At 41.4% G+C, this 16,119-nt stretch overlaps 1 protein-coding gene across 3 annotated transcripts in view; it reads left to right on the forward strand.

Moving 5' to 3' along the window:
• The window catches only part of lrrc75a (leucine rich repeat containing 75A), a 100,569-nt gene extending 87,647 nt beyond the window's left edge, over positions 1–12,922 (forward strand). For all 3 annotated transcript variants that reach the window (XM_062067915.1, XM_062067914.1, XM_062067916.1), the window contains one exon: positions 5,527–12,922. In XM_062067915.1, the coding sequence (XP_061923899.1) occupies positions 5,527–6,114 (588 nt within the window). In that variant the 3' untranslated portion in view covers positions 6,115–12,922. The remainder of the gene's footprint in view (positions 1–5,526) is intronic.
• The last annotated feature ends 3,197 nt before the right edge of the window (positions 12,923–16,119 follow it).

Raw genomic sequence — 16,119 nt, forward strand, 5'->3', positions numbered from 1 at the left:
CAACTTTTGGTCGCTGATAAATAAAGCCTTGCCTGTACCGGAAGTAGCGTGACGTCGCAGGTTGAAAGGCTCCTCACATTTCCCCATTGTTTTCACCAGCAGCGAGAGCGATTCGGACCGAGAAAGCGACGATTACCCCATTAATTTGAGCGAGGATGAAAGATTCGTGGATGAGGAACGTGAGAGTGAAGGACTGCAGTGCAGTGCAGGACGTATCTTTTTTCGCTCTGACCGTAACTTAGGTACAAGCTGGCTCATTGGATTCCACACTTTCTCCTTTTCCTATTGTGGATCACGGATTTGTATTTTAAACCACCTCGGATACTATATCCTCTTGAAAATGAGAGTCGAGAACGCGAAATGGACATTCACAGTGACTTTTATCTCCACGACAATACATCGGCGAAGCACTTTAGCTACGGAGCTAACGTGATAGCATCGGGCTTAACTGCACATAGAAACAAAAGAAATAAACCCCTGACTGGAAGGATAGACAGAAGATCAACAATACTATTAAACCATGGACCTGTAGCTACACGGTTAAAGCTTTCCAGCCTGGCGAAGCTTAACAATGCTGTTGCTAACGACGCCATGGAAGCTAACTTAGCTACGGGACCTCACAGAGCTATGCTAAAAACATTAGCTATCCACCTACGCCAGCCAGCCCTCATCTGCTCATCAACACCCGTGCTCACCTGCGTTCCAGCGATCGACGGAGTGACGAAGGACTTCACCCGATCATCGATGCGGTTGGCGGCTAGCGTCGGATAGCACGTCTGCTATCCAAGTCAAAGTCCTCCTGGTTGTGTTGCTGCAGCCAGCCGCTAATACACGCATCCCACCTACAGCTTTCTTCTTTGCAGTCTTCATTGTTCATTAAGCAAATTGCAAAAGATTCACCAACACAGATGTCCAGAATACTGTGGAATTTTGCGATGAAAACAGAGCTTTTTGTATTGGATACAATGGTGTTCGAATACTTCCGTTTCAACGATTGACGTCACGCGCATACGTCATCATACATAGACGTTTTCAACCGGAAGTTTCGCGGGAAATTTAAAATTGCACTTTATAAGTTAACCCGGCCGTATTGGCATGTGTTGCAATGTTAAGATTTCATCATTGATATATAAACTATCAGACTGCGTGGTCGGTAGTTGTGGGTTTCAGTAGACCTTTAAGTATTGTACTTATGGCTGGGGATCTGTACACGATTCGGTACTTTTATAGTTAACAACAGAATACAGTCGGTACTACCGGGTACCAATTTACTGTATTTTCTGGACTATAGAGCACCCACAACATTTAAGGGAAAAATGATATTGTTCCATATATTAGCCACACCGGACTATAAGCCGCATATACAGTATTTACGTACGTTGAAAAATTAGTTTTTTACACAAAAGATTCTGTAAATGTTTACTTTACCTTAATTGTTTCAAAACGATGCCTGTAAACTGCTGCTCAAATATAAAACAGAAGTCATCATCATGAACCGACTTGCTGCGGGGGCTAACTCTCCAGTCAGCTAAACAGACTAAATCAGTGTTTTTCAACCTTTTTTGAGCCAAGGCACATTTTTAGCGTTGAAAAAATCCAGAGGCACACCACCAGCAGAAATCATTAAAAAACAAAACTCAGTTGACGGTAAAAAGTCGTTGTTGCAATTGTTGGATAGGACTTTAAAGCATAACCAAGCATGCATCAATATAGCTCTGGTCTCAAAGTAGGTGTACTGTCACATCACACCCTGACTTATTTGGACTTTTTTGCTGTTTTCCTTTGTGTAGTGTTTTAGTTCTTGTCTTGCGCTCCTATTTTTGTGGCTTTTTCTCTTTTTTGGGGGGTATTTTCCTGTAGCAGTTTCATGTCTTCCTTTGAGCGATATTTCCCGCATCTACTTTGTTTAAGCAATCAAGAATATTTCAGTTGTTTGTATCCGTCTTTGTGGGGACATTGTTGATTGTCATGTCATGTTCGGATGTACATTGTCTTTGCTCCACAGTAAGTCTTTGCTGTCGTCCAGCATTCTGTTTTTGTTTACTTTGTAGCCAGTTCAGTTTTAGTTTGGTTCTGCATTGCCTTCCCTAAGCTTCAATGACTTTTCTTAGGGGCACTCACCTTTTGTTTATTTTTGGTTTAAGCATTACACACTTTTTTACCTGCACGCTGCCTCCCGCTGTTCTCGACATCTACAGAGCAATTAGCTACCGGCTGCCACCTACTGATATGGAAGAGTATTACACGGTTACTCTGCCGAGCTCTAGACAGCACCGACACTCAACAACACATAATTTGCAGACTACAATCACTAGGTTGCAAAAAATATTTTTATCCCAAATAGGTGAAATTACAAAATCTCCCACGGCACACCAGACTGTAGTGTGCCGCGGCACAGTGGTTGAAAAGACTGGACTGAATAACTCCACGGTGACGTTTTGGTGAATTTACTGCGGAATTTGTGAAACTGAAACAATACAAAAAGAATGCCCTTGTAAGTTAGTAATAACAATACAAGACGCTCATAACTGTGTTAACATATTAGCTATTGCTAACAATGCTAGCATCATTACATCATGATAGCACGTACAAATATGCATGAAAACACTCCTACGAAACTTACAAACGTTGCTTGGAGTGATGAATGAAGAATCCACATGAGTAGAAACACTATGCACGGATAGATGACTGAATGGCACTCCGGTTGAAAAAAAATAAAAGCACTACCGTTAAACGAAAGGACCCTGCAGCACCTGCAGTGACAAACTCGTCCAAAAGATGCCGCCATAGCACAAACAATAAAACACTTTCTCAATGTATTTGCTTGTTTGGCATTTTTTTTTAATGATGGCCGTCAGTGAAGAAACATTCATAAATTAGCCGCACGGTCTTATAGGCCACAAGGTTCAAAGCATAGGGAAAAAAGTAGCGGTTTATAGTCCGTAACTTGCGGTATGTAAAATGTAACGGTGCCATCACATCTCAATGCAGACTCTGCACTCGGCCAGGAAACAAGCCGTCAAGTTTACTCAGCTACACTGCCTTCAGGTAATGTTACAGTTTTCAATGCCAACAAAGCAAGAAGGCGCTCAAAAGTACAGTAGGGCTCCATTTTTCAAAAGGCACTAGCTTGATGCTAATTGGACTTGGACTTGCAAAAGACATGATGAGCATTAGCGATTTTACCAAATTTGGTAATCAAAACTACAACTAAGATGTACTTTACAATCATGTGTGTAAATAGGTACCATACTTACAGTTGAATCACTTTGTAGGGCCCAACAAAAGAAAAGATTTGGACATTCTCCTTAATGGTAAAAACTACTTCCCGGTTATGGCAACACACTGTAGTTGTTACCTATGGCGGAGGAAGGAGACGACACCACGGCAGAAATCAGTTCAATTGGTTTACTGAACTTGATGAATAGGTGAGATGTGTATGCTACTGTAAGTGTCTGGTGCAAGACGATGTGTAGAATCTGTTACCAGAGTTTGTTGTATGTGCGTGTTGGATGAATCCTTCGTCAGACCAAAGGGGTTAGGCGAGAAGGCAGTCCGTGGGCAGGCAAGCGGTCGGGGGCTGGAGAGAAGCAACGAGGTCCGTGTCCAAGCGGGGGTCGAGGATCGAGGGATGCAGTCCGGAATCCAGTGGGAAGTCGAGGCCCACAACTTGATCACGGGAGACAGGGGAAGCACTGCGGGAAACACAAAGAACATAAGACACGGGAACAGGGAAGGCACAGAGAGAGATCAAGTATGCGGGAGGGAAGCCAGAGACGGGGTGCTTACTACGGGAGTGAACTACGTTCCGGCACTAGATCTTCGGGTCCGCTGGTCTTTATGCTGTCTGTCTTCATTAGCCCCAAGTGCGCGGATTGAGGATTGCCTGTAGCCTTGCAGGCGCGTGGCCGCGATGCATGCAGAGCAAGCAAGGGCGTGTTCCGGCACGTCTCTAGCGGAGGTGCCGGCAAAGCTTGCTGCAGATGACATGGGGGATTGCGCATGCGCCGTGACAGTAGTCTAGTCTATACACGACTGCCATCTAATGTCTTGGAATTGCACCTGCATGCAAAGTCTACTATATAGTACAGTACAGTACTTGCAAATGAGACACAAAAGTGTAAAAAAAACATAACTGTACAGCACAGCGCAGTGTTTAATGTTTAAATGTTAAGTAAAAAACCCAAAAAAACACTTATTTTCACACTTGTAAATACACACAAAAGTATTAAAAAATTGGTGCCATTGAACACAGGTATCGATTCAAATGGGAAAGGTACCCATGTGTACTTATTACACACCAAGTGGTTTCAACGTATATCTTAGTTTAGTTTTTGATTACCAAATTTGGAGGTTTTGAAATCGCCCTGTAAAATCGCTAATGCTATACTTTTGCATCTCTATGGCATATCCAATTAGCATCGAGCTAGCGCATTTTGAAAAGTGAAGCTTTACTTGTGAGCGCTTTCTATCCAGCGTGCATGCTTTGTTGTCATATACAATTGAAATATTGCCTAGTGACAGTCCGCTATGAATACACCTGTTTGCCCGCCAAGTGCTTGAGCCGGTGTTGAATCTGCAACCTGGACGTGCAACAAAACCGTTACATTTTACGTGAATTGATACCTGGTTGTTATGTTCGACGGGGAAGGAGACGACACAGCAACAAGAATAAGCTCAATAGTTTATTTAGAGCTTGATGATGTGGTGGAGTGTGTATGCTACTGTGTATGTTTGCAGGACTATGTGAAGCGTTACAATGAATATTTACCAGTGGTTGTTGTAAGTGCGTGTTGAGTGAGAAGGTGACCAGTTCAGTAGGGCGAGGCAGGTAGGGGAGTCCGTGAAACAAGCGGGGGTCCGTGGGGCTGAGAGGGGCGTCCAGAGGTCAAAGTCCAAAGTGGGGGTCGAGGATCGAGGGAGGCAAATCAGAATCCAGAGGGGTCCAGAGAAGTGAGGCGCACTGCTCACTTCCAAGGCGACGGAGGGAATACTGGGGAAAACAAGAGACAAATGAGCACAAGGGTCGAAGGTCACAAGGAGCGAGCAAACAAAGGTGAGGAGCCAGAGACGAAAGCTTACTGCAAGCAGAGACTACGTTCCAGCGTTGGTTCTCTGGACACGCTGGCCTTTATGAGGAGTGATGTCATCAGCAGCAGGTGTGTCGGTTGATGATTGCGCACAGCTGTGCTGGTGTGTGGCAGCAGAAGCAGAGTGTGTATGGGCGTGTCCTGCGGCACGTGCAGACGAAGGAGCAGCTGATTGTGCACGCCCCATGACACTGGTAGGAATTTGGTCTGTAAATGCCGAAAATACCGAATTTGGTACGCACCCCTAACTATTTCAACACTATTTTCTATTAGGAAAGTATGTGAAACGTATCGGCGGAGGAGCGATTGTGTGCGCTTGTATGCCCCTATCGCGTTTGTATGGTTGTTTTGATTATTAGCCCAACCCTTAGCTCACACATGCATGTTTGTGTCTTGCTTGTTTGCAACAACTTTGTAACTGTATTTTTCTCCGCAGGACCCAAACAGTTTCCCAAGTGTTACATGGATTGACCTGGGCAACAATGTGGACATCTTCTCCCTGCCACAGCCGTTCCTGGTCAGCCTGAGGAAGCGTTGCCCTAAACAGGGAAATCTTCCCACCATCCTGGAGTTTGGAGAGAGTCAGGCCAGTGATCCTCCCGAGAAGCTGAGAGGGATGGGGGAAGACGAGGAGACTGACGACACCAACATGACTGAGAGCATGGCTGACCTGCCGTCGGAGGTGGAAGAGGAGCTGGACGGCGAGCTGGAGATAGAGGAGATGATGGAGGAGCTGCGGGACTTTGACCGGGAGGTGCGAGGCAAGGAGGACGAAGACGAGAGCATGTGGACCGTAGAGGAGCAGAGGAAAGGGAGGAGCAGGACAGAGAAGGAAGACGTGCAGAAGAGTGAGAGGACGGACCAAAAGGCAGTGATGGCAGTCGATGAGGACGACACACAAAGCCGCTCCTCTCAGTTGTCTTACTCCAGCCAATCACAAAACTCCTCCGCTGCTGCTGAGCCAATGAGAGCACAGGAGGAGGGCTTTGATAATAGGACTGACAAAACACAGCACTTGACCTGAGTGCTGCTCATTTTGCCTCTCTGCTTGAATTATTTCTCCTCCTGTACTGAGGCAAGACTTCAACCAGTCGTATTCAGCCAGCCGAACCAAGGCGACTAACTATTGGTGAATCAAAGGATGGCCGTGCTGGTGCATAAAGAAACAACATAATGATGCTCTTTGGTTTGGTAAGAAGCCTCTAATAATGGCTGCGCAGTGGAACCCGCTTAAGTCGTTCACCTTTATGTCGACAAACCCGTCCATGTGGAACGGCTCTGAAGGAGAAAGTGCCAGCTAAAACTGACGTCACTGCTGTCCAGTGACACGTCATTAAAACGAGCATGCTGGCTTCCTGTTAAGTGCAAAGTAAGTTTCAAAGTAAAAGGATGGCAATGTTAGCATGGATTGTAACAAAATGCAGCATTTAATTATATTTTGCTGAAGACTTTACGCATGTATAAAAGCTTTATAAATGAAATTTCAGCAGCAGCTCTGTTGGATAAGATTAAAAAATATTATATGAAAACAGAAGATTTAAAATAATGATGAAAACCATCTCAACATACTTCTATAGGTCAAAAAGCCTTTTTGTATCGCTCATTCGCATTATCCTTGCAATTATCCAAGCAGTGCCTCGTCTTGGTTTCAATTTTGGTTATGTCGACAGCCACTTATGTCAGCGTCAGTCAGTCCGAGAGGCATCGACATGAACGGGTTCCACTATAAGACCTTCTGGTGCCTGTAACATGTGCCAATAATGGTTAGGACTGTGGGTCTGTAAAAAACAGAATATGAGCATCAAATATAAACGCAAGCTCTTTAAAAATGCCTTAGCCATAGGAGGAATGTTTAAATTGCCTCCCGCGTTAATCAGATGCATTGGAAGAGGCAGAAAGTAATGTCAATAGATTAATGAGCACTAGCTAATTAGTACATGTAATGAAAGGGTTGCACTAAAGTGAGTCTCAATAGGAAATGAAGCATAATGGATAAAAAAAATTAAAGTAAATGATACATTTTCAAGGATATAAATCTTAACAAAATAAATGTGCAGGATAGACTATGAAATTCTAAACTAGTTGAATTTGCATAATTCGGGCCTGATCTACTAAAGGTTTGCATGTATTATTTATATATACACAAAATAGCGAGCGCAATCAATATTGTGTTTTTGTCTTCATGTATATGCAGAATATATGCAGATTATTATAACATGCTAAATACTAGGAATTATCAAACCTAAAAGTGTTTTATTTATTTATATTTAACATGTTTGGAAGGTATGTGCAAACTGGCACAGTTGTGCACAAATGGCTGCCATCATTGTAGTGACAAAGGAGGCGATTTGTGGCAGACGATCCTACGTGAGAGTGTCAGCCTATTAGGACTGAAATAGAACAATAACAATATCGTATAGCCAACAATTCCAATTTGAGCTACTGGATGACTTATGGAAAAACAACCCAGTGTTTTCTTGCGTCTGCACAATCTCATTTAATGCCGGTGTTCTTGCGAGACATGCTCCCTATTGGAAATAATGCCCTCACTGCGTCTGCGCATGCATACGAATCAAAGAAATGTAGAAAAAATGAAAGACTCTTTTTTTATGTTAGTACAATTACATTAAATAAAACAACATTTTTTGTATTTTGTCAATTAATGTGCTGTAAATGTTTCACACTACAAACAATCAAATGTATGATTTATAGGTTGTTTTTTTTCTGGGAAACCGAAAGCTCTCCCAGCATGCCTTGTGGCACTTGATGTTCGACATCTTCACATGAATCCATAACCTAATAAATTGTACATTCAATTGTTTAACTGTTTGTAGTGTAAAACATGTATATTAAATGACAACATACAAAAATATAGCATTATTTAAATAGGGCATTCTGTATGGAAGTATTATTGTAGAAAAACAATTTGCAAGTGTGTATCTCAATCTCTGTGTGTGTCATCATTAGAGGTGTCAATCTTTGGGCCCCTTACGATTTGATCCGATTACTGGGGTGAAGATTCGATTCACAATCGATTCTCGAAATGTATTATTTGGTAAGATAACTATAATAAAATATTTTGTAAAACAGGTTACAGATTAGAAAAGCTTCTTTTGGTTGCATGGAGATGGCCTAAAACGTATTTTTTAAATAAATTATTGTAAAATATATTGATTTTGAAAATTATTAATCAATTTAGAACCAGCATGAATAAGACTCACGATTAAGATGTGAATTTATTTATCCGTGTTCTAATACGTCTGTGTTTAGATTTGCGTCTGTGTTGTGATTTGTGTGTGTGTGTAAAAAAATATCCGTTTGTACAGATTGCTGCACGCACACACAAGGGTAGCAAGTCACATGCAAAAGTCATGTGTAAAAAGACAGCTACTTACGGGTTTCTGTTTCATACAGAATTGAACAAAGACACATTTTGAATTTTTTTTTTTTTTTCACGCACACAAATCCAAACACACAAATCGCAACACAGACGCACAGAGTTTTTTTTACACACATACTGTAAATCGAAACACAGACACACAAATTAGAGCACGGACACGCAAATCTGATTATACACACAATATTGCTACAATAATATTTCCATAGATCATGCTATTTAGCATTTGTTATTTTGGATCTTAGTAGATCAGGCCCTCCCTGTTTAACATGGGACGCTATCCCACTCACACAGTGTTGATGCGTACAATTGCCTTAATATTCTGGCCTATGTCGTTTGCAGAAGCATTTATTATACAACGTCATTTTCCATAGTTTGGTTAATATATTTGGGTAGGATAAATACAGTTTAATTTGATTTAGTGGCACAAATATTTCATGCCCTACCAACCAGAAATGTTGACCCTCACAAACACATTAGCCCTGTTCCCTCAGCAAGAAGCTTGTTGAGAAAGAAACCCTAAATTACAAATGAGGAGCTGGTTAATGATGTCAAGGGAGTTGGGAGCACACTCAACAGGAAAAGCATTAGTAACACTTTGCTGTAATGGATTGAGAGATCCTGCTAATGCCCGCAAGGTCCCCATGCTCATGGAGACACAAGTACAGGTCCATGTGAAGTATGCCAATGAAGACCTGAATGATTTGGACAAAGCTTTGGAGAGCCAAAATTGGCATTTTTGAAAAAATACTGAATATGACCCTAAGTACACCATCCTGGCTCTTAACCATGGAGGTGTGAAACATTCTGCTTCTGGACTGACAAACAGAGTCTTCGATGGTAACTTCCTCGCCTAAGTCAGAACAACTTAAGCTGCGTTGTGCAGGGTCTCCAAGCATGACGATGACCCAAAATTAGGTCTTTTAAAGTTGCGACGCGCCAGAGCACCGGAGGGGACGCGCAGCATTGGCGGGTAGAATATGACAGAAACCTGTCGTTATGCCTGAAGCCCACCACATGGCGAAAAAGACAAGTAGATGACTTTGGGGCACAATGTTACACTTTGAAAACCCTTGATCTGAAACATATGGCCAAATAAACAAAGGACTGTTTCAAGAAGAAGCATTTTAAGATCTGACAGTGGCCAAGACAGTTTCCGGATGTTGCTTAAACCTGAAGCAAAAGCCTTTAATTCTTAAGTATTTTCAGAGAATCTGTAAAATAGGGGTGGACCCAAATCCCTCCTGAGATGTGTGCAACCCTGGTGACCAAGAAGCCACAGTGCTTGCCAACAAGGGTTCCTCCACCAAATATTGCTTTCGGATCAAAAACCTATGTCCTTCAATCAAATCCAAAATAATATATATCCCCTTTAACCCCTTTCCTCTTGTTTGGAAGTCAACCAATGCCTTTAAAGAACCCTTTTCTGTGCATTCTAGACAGTAAAAATATGCTAGCACAAAGCAGCTAACAATGGAGGTAATGGGGAATCAACTATTCTGCCTATAGAGCACTCTAAAATACTTCCAACATCATTGTATATATATATGCTGTAACAATAAAGTAGCTGACACAATCATGATAGCAAGTGATATTTACAGTACTGGGGTCTTCTTCAAGGGTCACCTGACCACTGTTCAGATTCAGGTAACGATTCCATCTAATATACCAAAAATATTGTCTGATTACAAGAACATTTGAAAGAGTATATGACTAAGAAGACATAATGAACCTCTATTTTAACAACTTCTTTCCTTGGTATAGTTACTAACGCTACTTCCGTCAACAAACTCTGAAACAGTGTACAAAAACATCCCAAACATCCATGTACATGCCGTGACCTGCATCTTGACCAAGCTAGAGCCACATTGTTGTTGTATTGCCATTGTATTGTTGTATAGATTGTGATTGAGATAAGACCGAGGCACTACTTTTCTGGCGTAGCGCTTCAGGCTACTATCGACAGCCAAGAGGTAATATCAGCTACTGGATTTGCAGCTGCTGAATCGACTTCAGTTTGGAAAAGTTTGAAACTTGGAAATTCCACACGCGACAGGCAAAAAATCCAGACTAACTGAGCAGTGGATACTGGCTCTAAACTTACACCCGCTAGAATCGTTAAAGGCCTACTGAAATTAAATTTTCTTATCTAAACAGGGATAGCAGGTCCATTCTATGTGTCATACTTGATCATTTTGCGATATTGCCATATTTTTGCTGAAAGGATTTAGTAGAGAACATCGACGATAAAGTTCGCAACTTTTGGTCGCTGATAAAAAAAAAAGCCTTGCCTGTACCGGAAGTAGCGTGACGTCACATGTTGAAGAGCTCCTCACATCTGCACATTGTTTACATCAGCAGCGAGAGCGATTCGGACCGAGAAAGCGACGATTACCCCATTAATTTGAGCGAGGATGAAAGCTTCGTGGATGAGGAAAGTGAGAGTGAAGGATTAGAGTGCAGTGCAGGACGCCAGGGTGTATCTTTTTTCGCTCTGACCGTAACTTAGGTACAAGGGCTTATTGGATTCCACACTTTCTCCTTTTTCTATTGTGGATCACGGATTTGTATTTTAAACCACCTCGGATACTATATCCTCTTGAAAATGAGAGTCGAGAACGCGAAATGGACATTCACAGTGACTTTTATCTCCACGACAATACATCGGTGAAGCACTTTAGCTTCGGAGCTAACGTGATAGCATAGTACTTAACTGCGGATAGAAACAGAAGAAACATGCCCCTGACTGGAAGGATAGACAGAAGATCAACAATACTACTATTACTTCTACTATCAGGAGACACCGAACCAAACCCTGGACCTGTAACCACACGGTTAATGCTGTCCCACCTGGCGAAGCCTAGCAATGCTGTTGCTAACGACGCCATTGAAGCTAACTTAGCTACGGGACCTCGACAGAGCTATGCTAAAAACATTAGCTCTCCACCTACGCCAGCCCTCATCTGCTCATCACGACCCGTGCTCACCTGCGTTCCAGCGATCGACGGCGCGACGAAGGACTTTACCTGATCATCGGTGCGGTCGGCGGCTAGCGTCGGATAGCGCGTCTGCTATCCAACTCAAAGTCCTCCTGGTTGTGTTGCTGTAGCCAGCCGCTAATACACCGATCCCACCTGCAGCTTTCTTCTTTGCTGTCTCCATTGTTCATTAAACAAATTGGAAAAGATTCACCAACACAGATGTCCAGATTACTGTGGAATTTTTCTATGAAAACAGACGCTGTTTGTATTGGGATACAATGGTGTCCCAATACTTCCGTTCAATCCGTGACGTCACGCGCAAACGTCATCATACCGAGACGTTTTCAGCCGGATATTTCCCGGGAAATTTAAAATTGCACTTTATAAGTTAACCCGCCCGTATTGGCATGTGTTGCAATGTTAAGATATCACCATTGATATATAAACTATCAGACTGCGTGGTCGGTAGTAGTGGATTTCAGTAGACCTTTTAGAAAAGGCAGCAAGATGCTTGCTATTTTTTTTTGCTCCCAGCATTCACATTTTATCTGAGAAGTGAGGATTATGCTGAATTTCCCAGTACGGTGCTGAGAGATACAACCATTTCATCAGTTGGCATCCCAGTGAGAGCGGACATTATAAGTAGCTGATTTGTGATGCTGTTATTTTCTTGATGAAACGGTTAGACCTTGGCAATAGTACTTCATGATGAGTTAGTGTTCCCCTGCAGATGGATCTGCTCAGCACCACGCTTCCTACGTATATTCAATCTTAAAGAGATAATGGATCATCACTTGTCCCCAAGTAGTCATTGTTGTTTCTCGAAGTCTGCCATGATTAGTGACAGCAAACACGGAACGCACTCTCTAGGCCAAGGGTGTCAAACGTACGGCCCACAAACAGATTTTATCCGGCCCGCAGGATGAGTTTGCTAGTTTGAGTATAAAAATTAGCCGAAATTTTTGAATAAAAGAAACTGCCGTTCTACATGTGTCCACTAGATGTCGCAATAGCAATTCTTTGGATCTTCGTAGATTATGCTGCATATGTAAAAAAAATTAAAATAAACCACATACTATCCTGTAATTTGATTTTGATATATTTGTTTTATCTTGATAGATTGAAAATTAACACCAACGAGTTGACTGATGCACATTATCACATAATTTATTCAGAAAGTATAAATAATGACAAATAAAGACAGAATACTATTAACCGCAACTTGTAAGTGTAAAAAAAAAACAACCCAACAACATTATGATTTGTACATTTTCAGAATGTGCTTGTTCTATTTTTAACCAAAGAAAACAATCTGAAGTTGTCTTTATTTTTAAGTTATCGTGCCGTGATTTTACCAATCCGGCCCACTTGGGAGTAGATTTTTCTCCATGTGGCCCCTGATCTACAAACTCCGTTTCCATATGAGTTGGGAAATTGTGTTAAATGTAAATATAAACGGAATACAATGATTTGCAAATCATTTTCAACCCATATTCAGTTGAATATGCTACAAAGACAACATATTTGATGTTCAAACTGATAAACATTTTTTTTTTGCAAATAATCATTAACTTTAGAATTTGATGCCAGCAACATGTGACAAAGAAGTTGGGAAAGGTGGCAATAAATACTGATAAAGTTGAGGAATGCTCATCAAACACTTATTTGGAACATCCCACAGGTGAACAGGCAAATTGGGAACAGGTGGGTGCCATGATTGGGTATAAAAGTAGATTCCATGAAATGCTCAGTCATTCACAAACAAGGATGGGGCGAGGGTCACGACTTTGTCAACAAATGCGTGAGCAAATTGTTGAACAGTTTAAGAAAAACCTTTCTCAACCAGCTATTGCAAGGAATTTAGGGATTTCACCATCTACGGTCCGTAATATCATCAAAGGGTTCAGAGAATCTGGAGAAATCACTGCACGTAAGCAGCTAAGCCCGTGACCTTCGATCCCTCCGGCGGTACTGCATCAACAAGCGACATCAGTGTGTAAAGGATATCACCACATGGGCTCAGGAACACTTCAGAAACCCACTGTCAGTAACTACAGTTGGTCGCTATATCTGTAAGTGCAAGTTAAAACTCTCCTATGCAAGGCGAAAACCGTTTATCAACAACACCCAGAAACGCCGTCGGCTTCACTGGGCCTGAGCTCATCTAGGATGGACTGATACAAAGTGGAAAAGTGTTCTGTGGTCTGACGAGTCCACATTTCAAATTGTTTTTGGAAACTGTGGACGTGGTGTCCTCCGGACCAAAGAGGAAAAGAACCATCCGGATTGTTATAGGCGCAAAGTTGAAAAGCCAGCATCTGTGATGATATGGGGGTGTATTAGTGCCCAAGACATGGGTAACTTACACATCTGTGAAGGCGCCATTAATGCTGAAAGGTACATACAGATTTTGGAGCAACATATGTTGCCATCCAAGCAACGTTACCATGGACACCGCTGCTTATTTCAGCAAGACAATGCCAAGCCACGTGTTACATCAACATGGCTTCATAGTAAAAGAGTGCGGGTACTAGACTGGCCCGCCTGTAGTCCAGACCTGTCTCCCATTGAAAATGTGTGGCGCGTTATGAAGCCTAAAATACCACAACGGAGACCCCCGGACTGTTGAACAACTTAAGCTGTACATCAAGCAAGAATGGGAAAGAATTCCACCTGAGAAGCTTAAAAAATGTGTCTCCTCAGTTCCCAAACGTTTACTGAGTGTTGTTAAAAGGAAAGGCCATGTAACACAGTGGTGAACATGCCCTTTCCCAACTACTTTGGCACGTGTTGCAGCCATGAAATTCTAAGTTAATTATTATTTGCAAAAAAATAAAAAAGTTTATGAGTTTGAACATCAAATATCTTGTCTTTGTAGTGCATTCAATTGATTATGGGTTGAAAAGGATTTGCAAATCATTGTATTCCGTTTATATTTACATCTAACACAATTTTCCAACTCATATGGAAACGGGGTTTGTAAAATGAGTTTGACATCCCTGCTCTTGGCTGTTTTTGTTGACGGAAGTAAAGTAAGGTTAAGTTAAAGTACCACTGATAGTCACACACACACTAGGTGTGGTGAAATGTGTCCTCTGCATTTGACGCATCCCCTTTTTCACCCACTGGGAGGTGAGGGGAGCAGTGGGCAGCAGCGGTGCCGCGCCCAGGAATCATTTTTGGTGATTAAACCCCCAATTCCAACCCTTGATGCTGAGTGCCAAGCAGGGAGGTAATGGGTCACATTTTTATAGTCTTTGGTATGACTCGGCCGGGGTTTGAACCCACAACGCTTAAATAGACCAAAGTACTGTAAATATTACATGTACTCATGAATGGGCCTGCTACCCCATGGTTACAGCATGTATGTAAAATGTTGTTGGATGTTTTGTAAAGTGCTTCATTGGCGGGTATAGGTCAATTCTCATTACCTGCAATGTTTGCGGCCTTGTGCTAGCAGTTTTAGACTGTCTTGAATGCACAGAAAAGGGAAAGACGTGTGTTTTTGTCACACATCGGGATTGTGAATAATGGGCAAAATCTTAATTTATTTTAAAAAGTGCAGTTTTCCTTTAAGAAACAAACATTTGCGGGCTATTCTGTAGCTTAGTCTGTATCGTCCGTTTTCTCGTCAGCCTTAGACTGCTACAGCATGAGTAAAAAGTTACCATAACTAAAAAAAAAAATTGGATACATGATTAAGTCATCTTTTTGCAAATGACTCCAATAAGCTCTTGACTTGTTAATGCTGATTGTGATGTTACTCGATACCAATTTAATGCAAGTATAAGCTGCTAATGTATAAGTTTTATTTTTTTATAAATAATGTGAATGAGGTGGTCAGTTCTCTATGTAAGTTAAACTCAAATAATGAAACCACAGGCTTCATTTGAGTCTGTTTGTGTTCGACAATGATTGTATTATTCTGTGTGAGTTATAGTTCCAAAACTTTTTAACTCAGAGTGGGGGGCACTGCAAATGTTTATATCGATCTGATATCAAGTAACTAGAGATGCACGATAAATATCGGACCGATATGAGGAATTACGACACCATGCCGATAGATACACGAACATTAAAAAATAGCTTAGATTTTTTTTAAACGTTCCAATGAGGCGATACTACCTGTACTTTGCTATCTATTTCGGCTTGGAAAAAAATATATGTGCATCCTAACAAGTAACCACTAATTAGTACCTCAACATTTTTGAATGCTTTTTGCTATTTTTAATTTCATTTGTTGAGGTATGTCTCAACAAACTCATTTGTGAACAATTTAACAATATACGAATACAACAAAATAGGGCAATGTAACAATACAATACCAACAAAAACAACACAATTATTGTTTGAGAAATAAATTCAGATTTCCAAATTAAGTAAACAACAGCAACAACAACTTTGGACTTTTATTCAAATCCTTTGGCTTTTTGTCCCCAAAGCCTTACTATGTCCAAGAACATACCCGCTGACTTTGTAAAAAAAAATGCAAACATATACCAGAAATACAACAATGTAACAATATGATACACAGATAGTTGTGAAAATAAACATAGAAGAGAACTAAAAAATATTGATTTCATGATGCCAGTATCGATTCGGTTGTGATACTACCATCGCTATCAATACATCGACATTTGGATCAATCCTC

This window comes from Entelurus aequoreus, linkage group LG13 (genome assembly GCF_033978785.1).
Source record: "Entelurus aequoreus isolate RoL-2023_Sb linkage group LG13, RoL_Eaeq_v1.1, whole genome shotgun sequence".
Classification (NCBI taxonomy): domain Eukaryota; kingdom Metazoa; phylum Chordata; class Actinopteri; order Syngnathiformes; family Syngnathidae; genus Entelurus; species Entelurus aequoreus.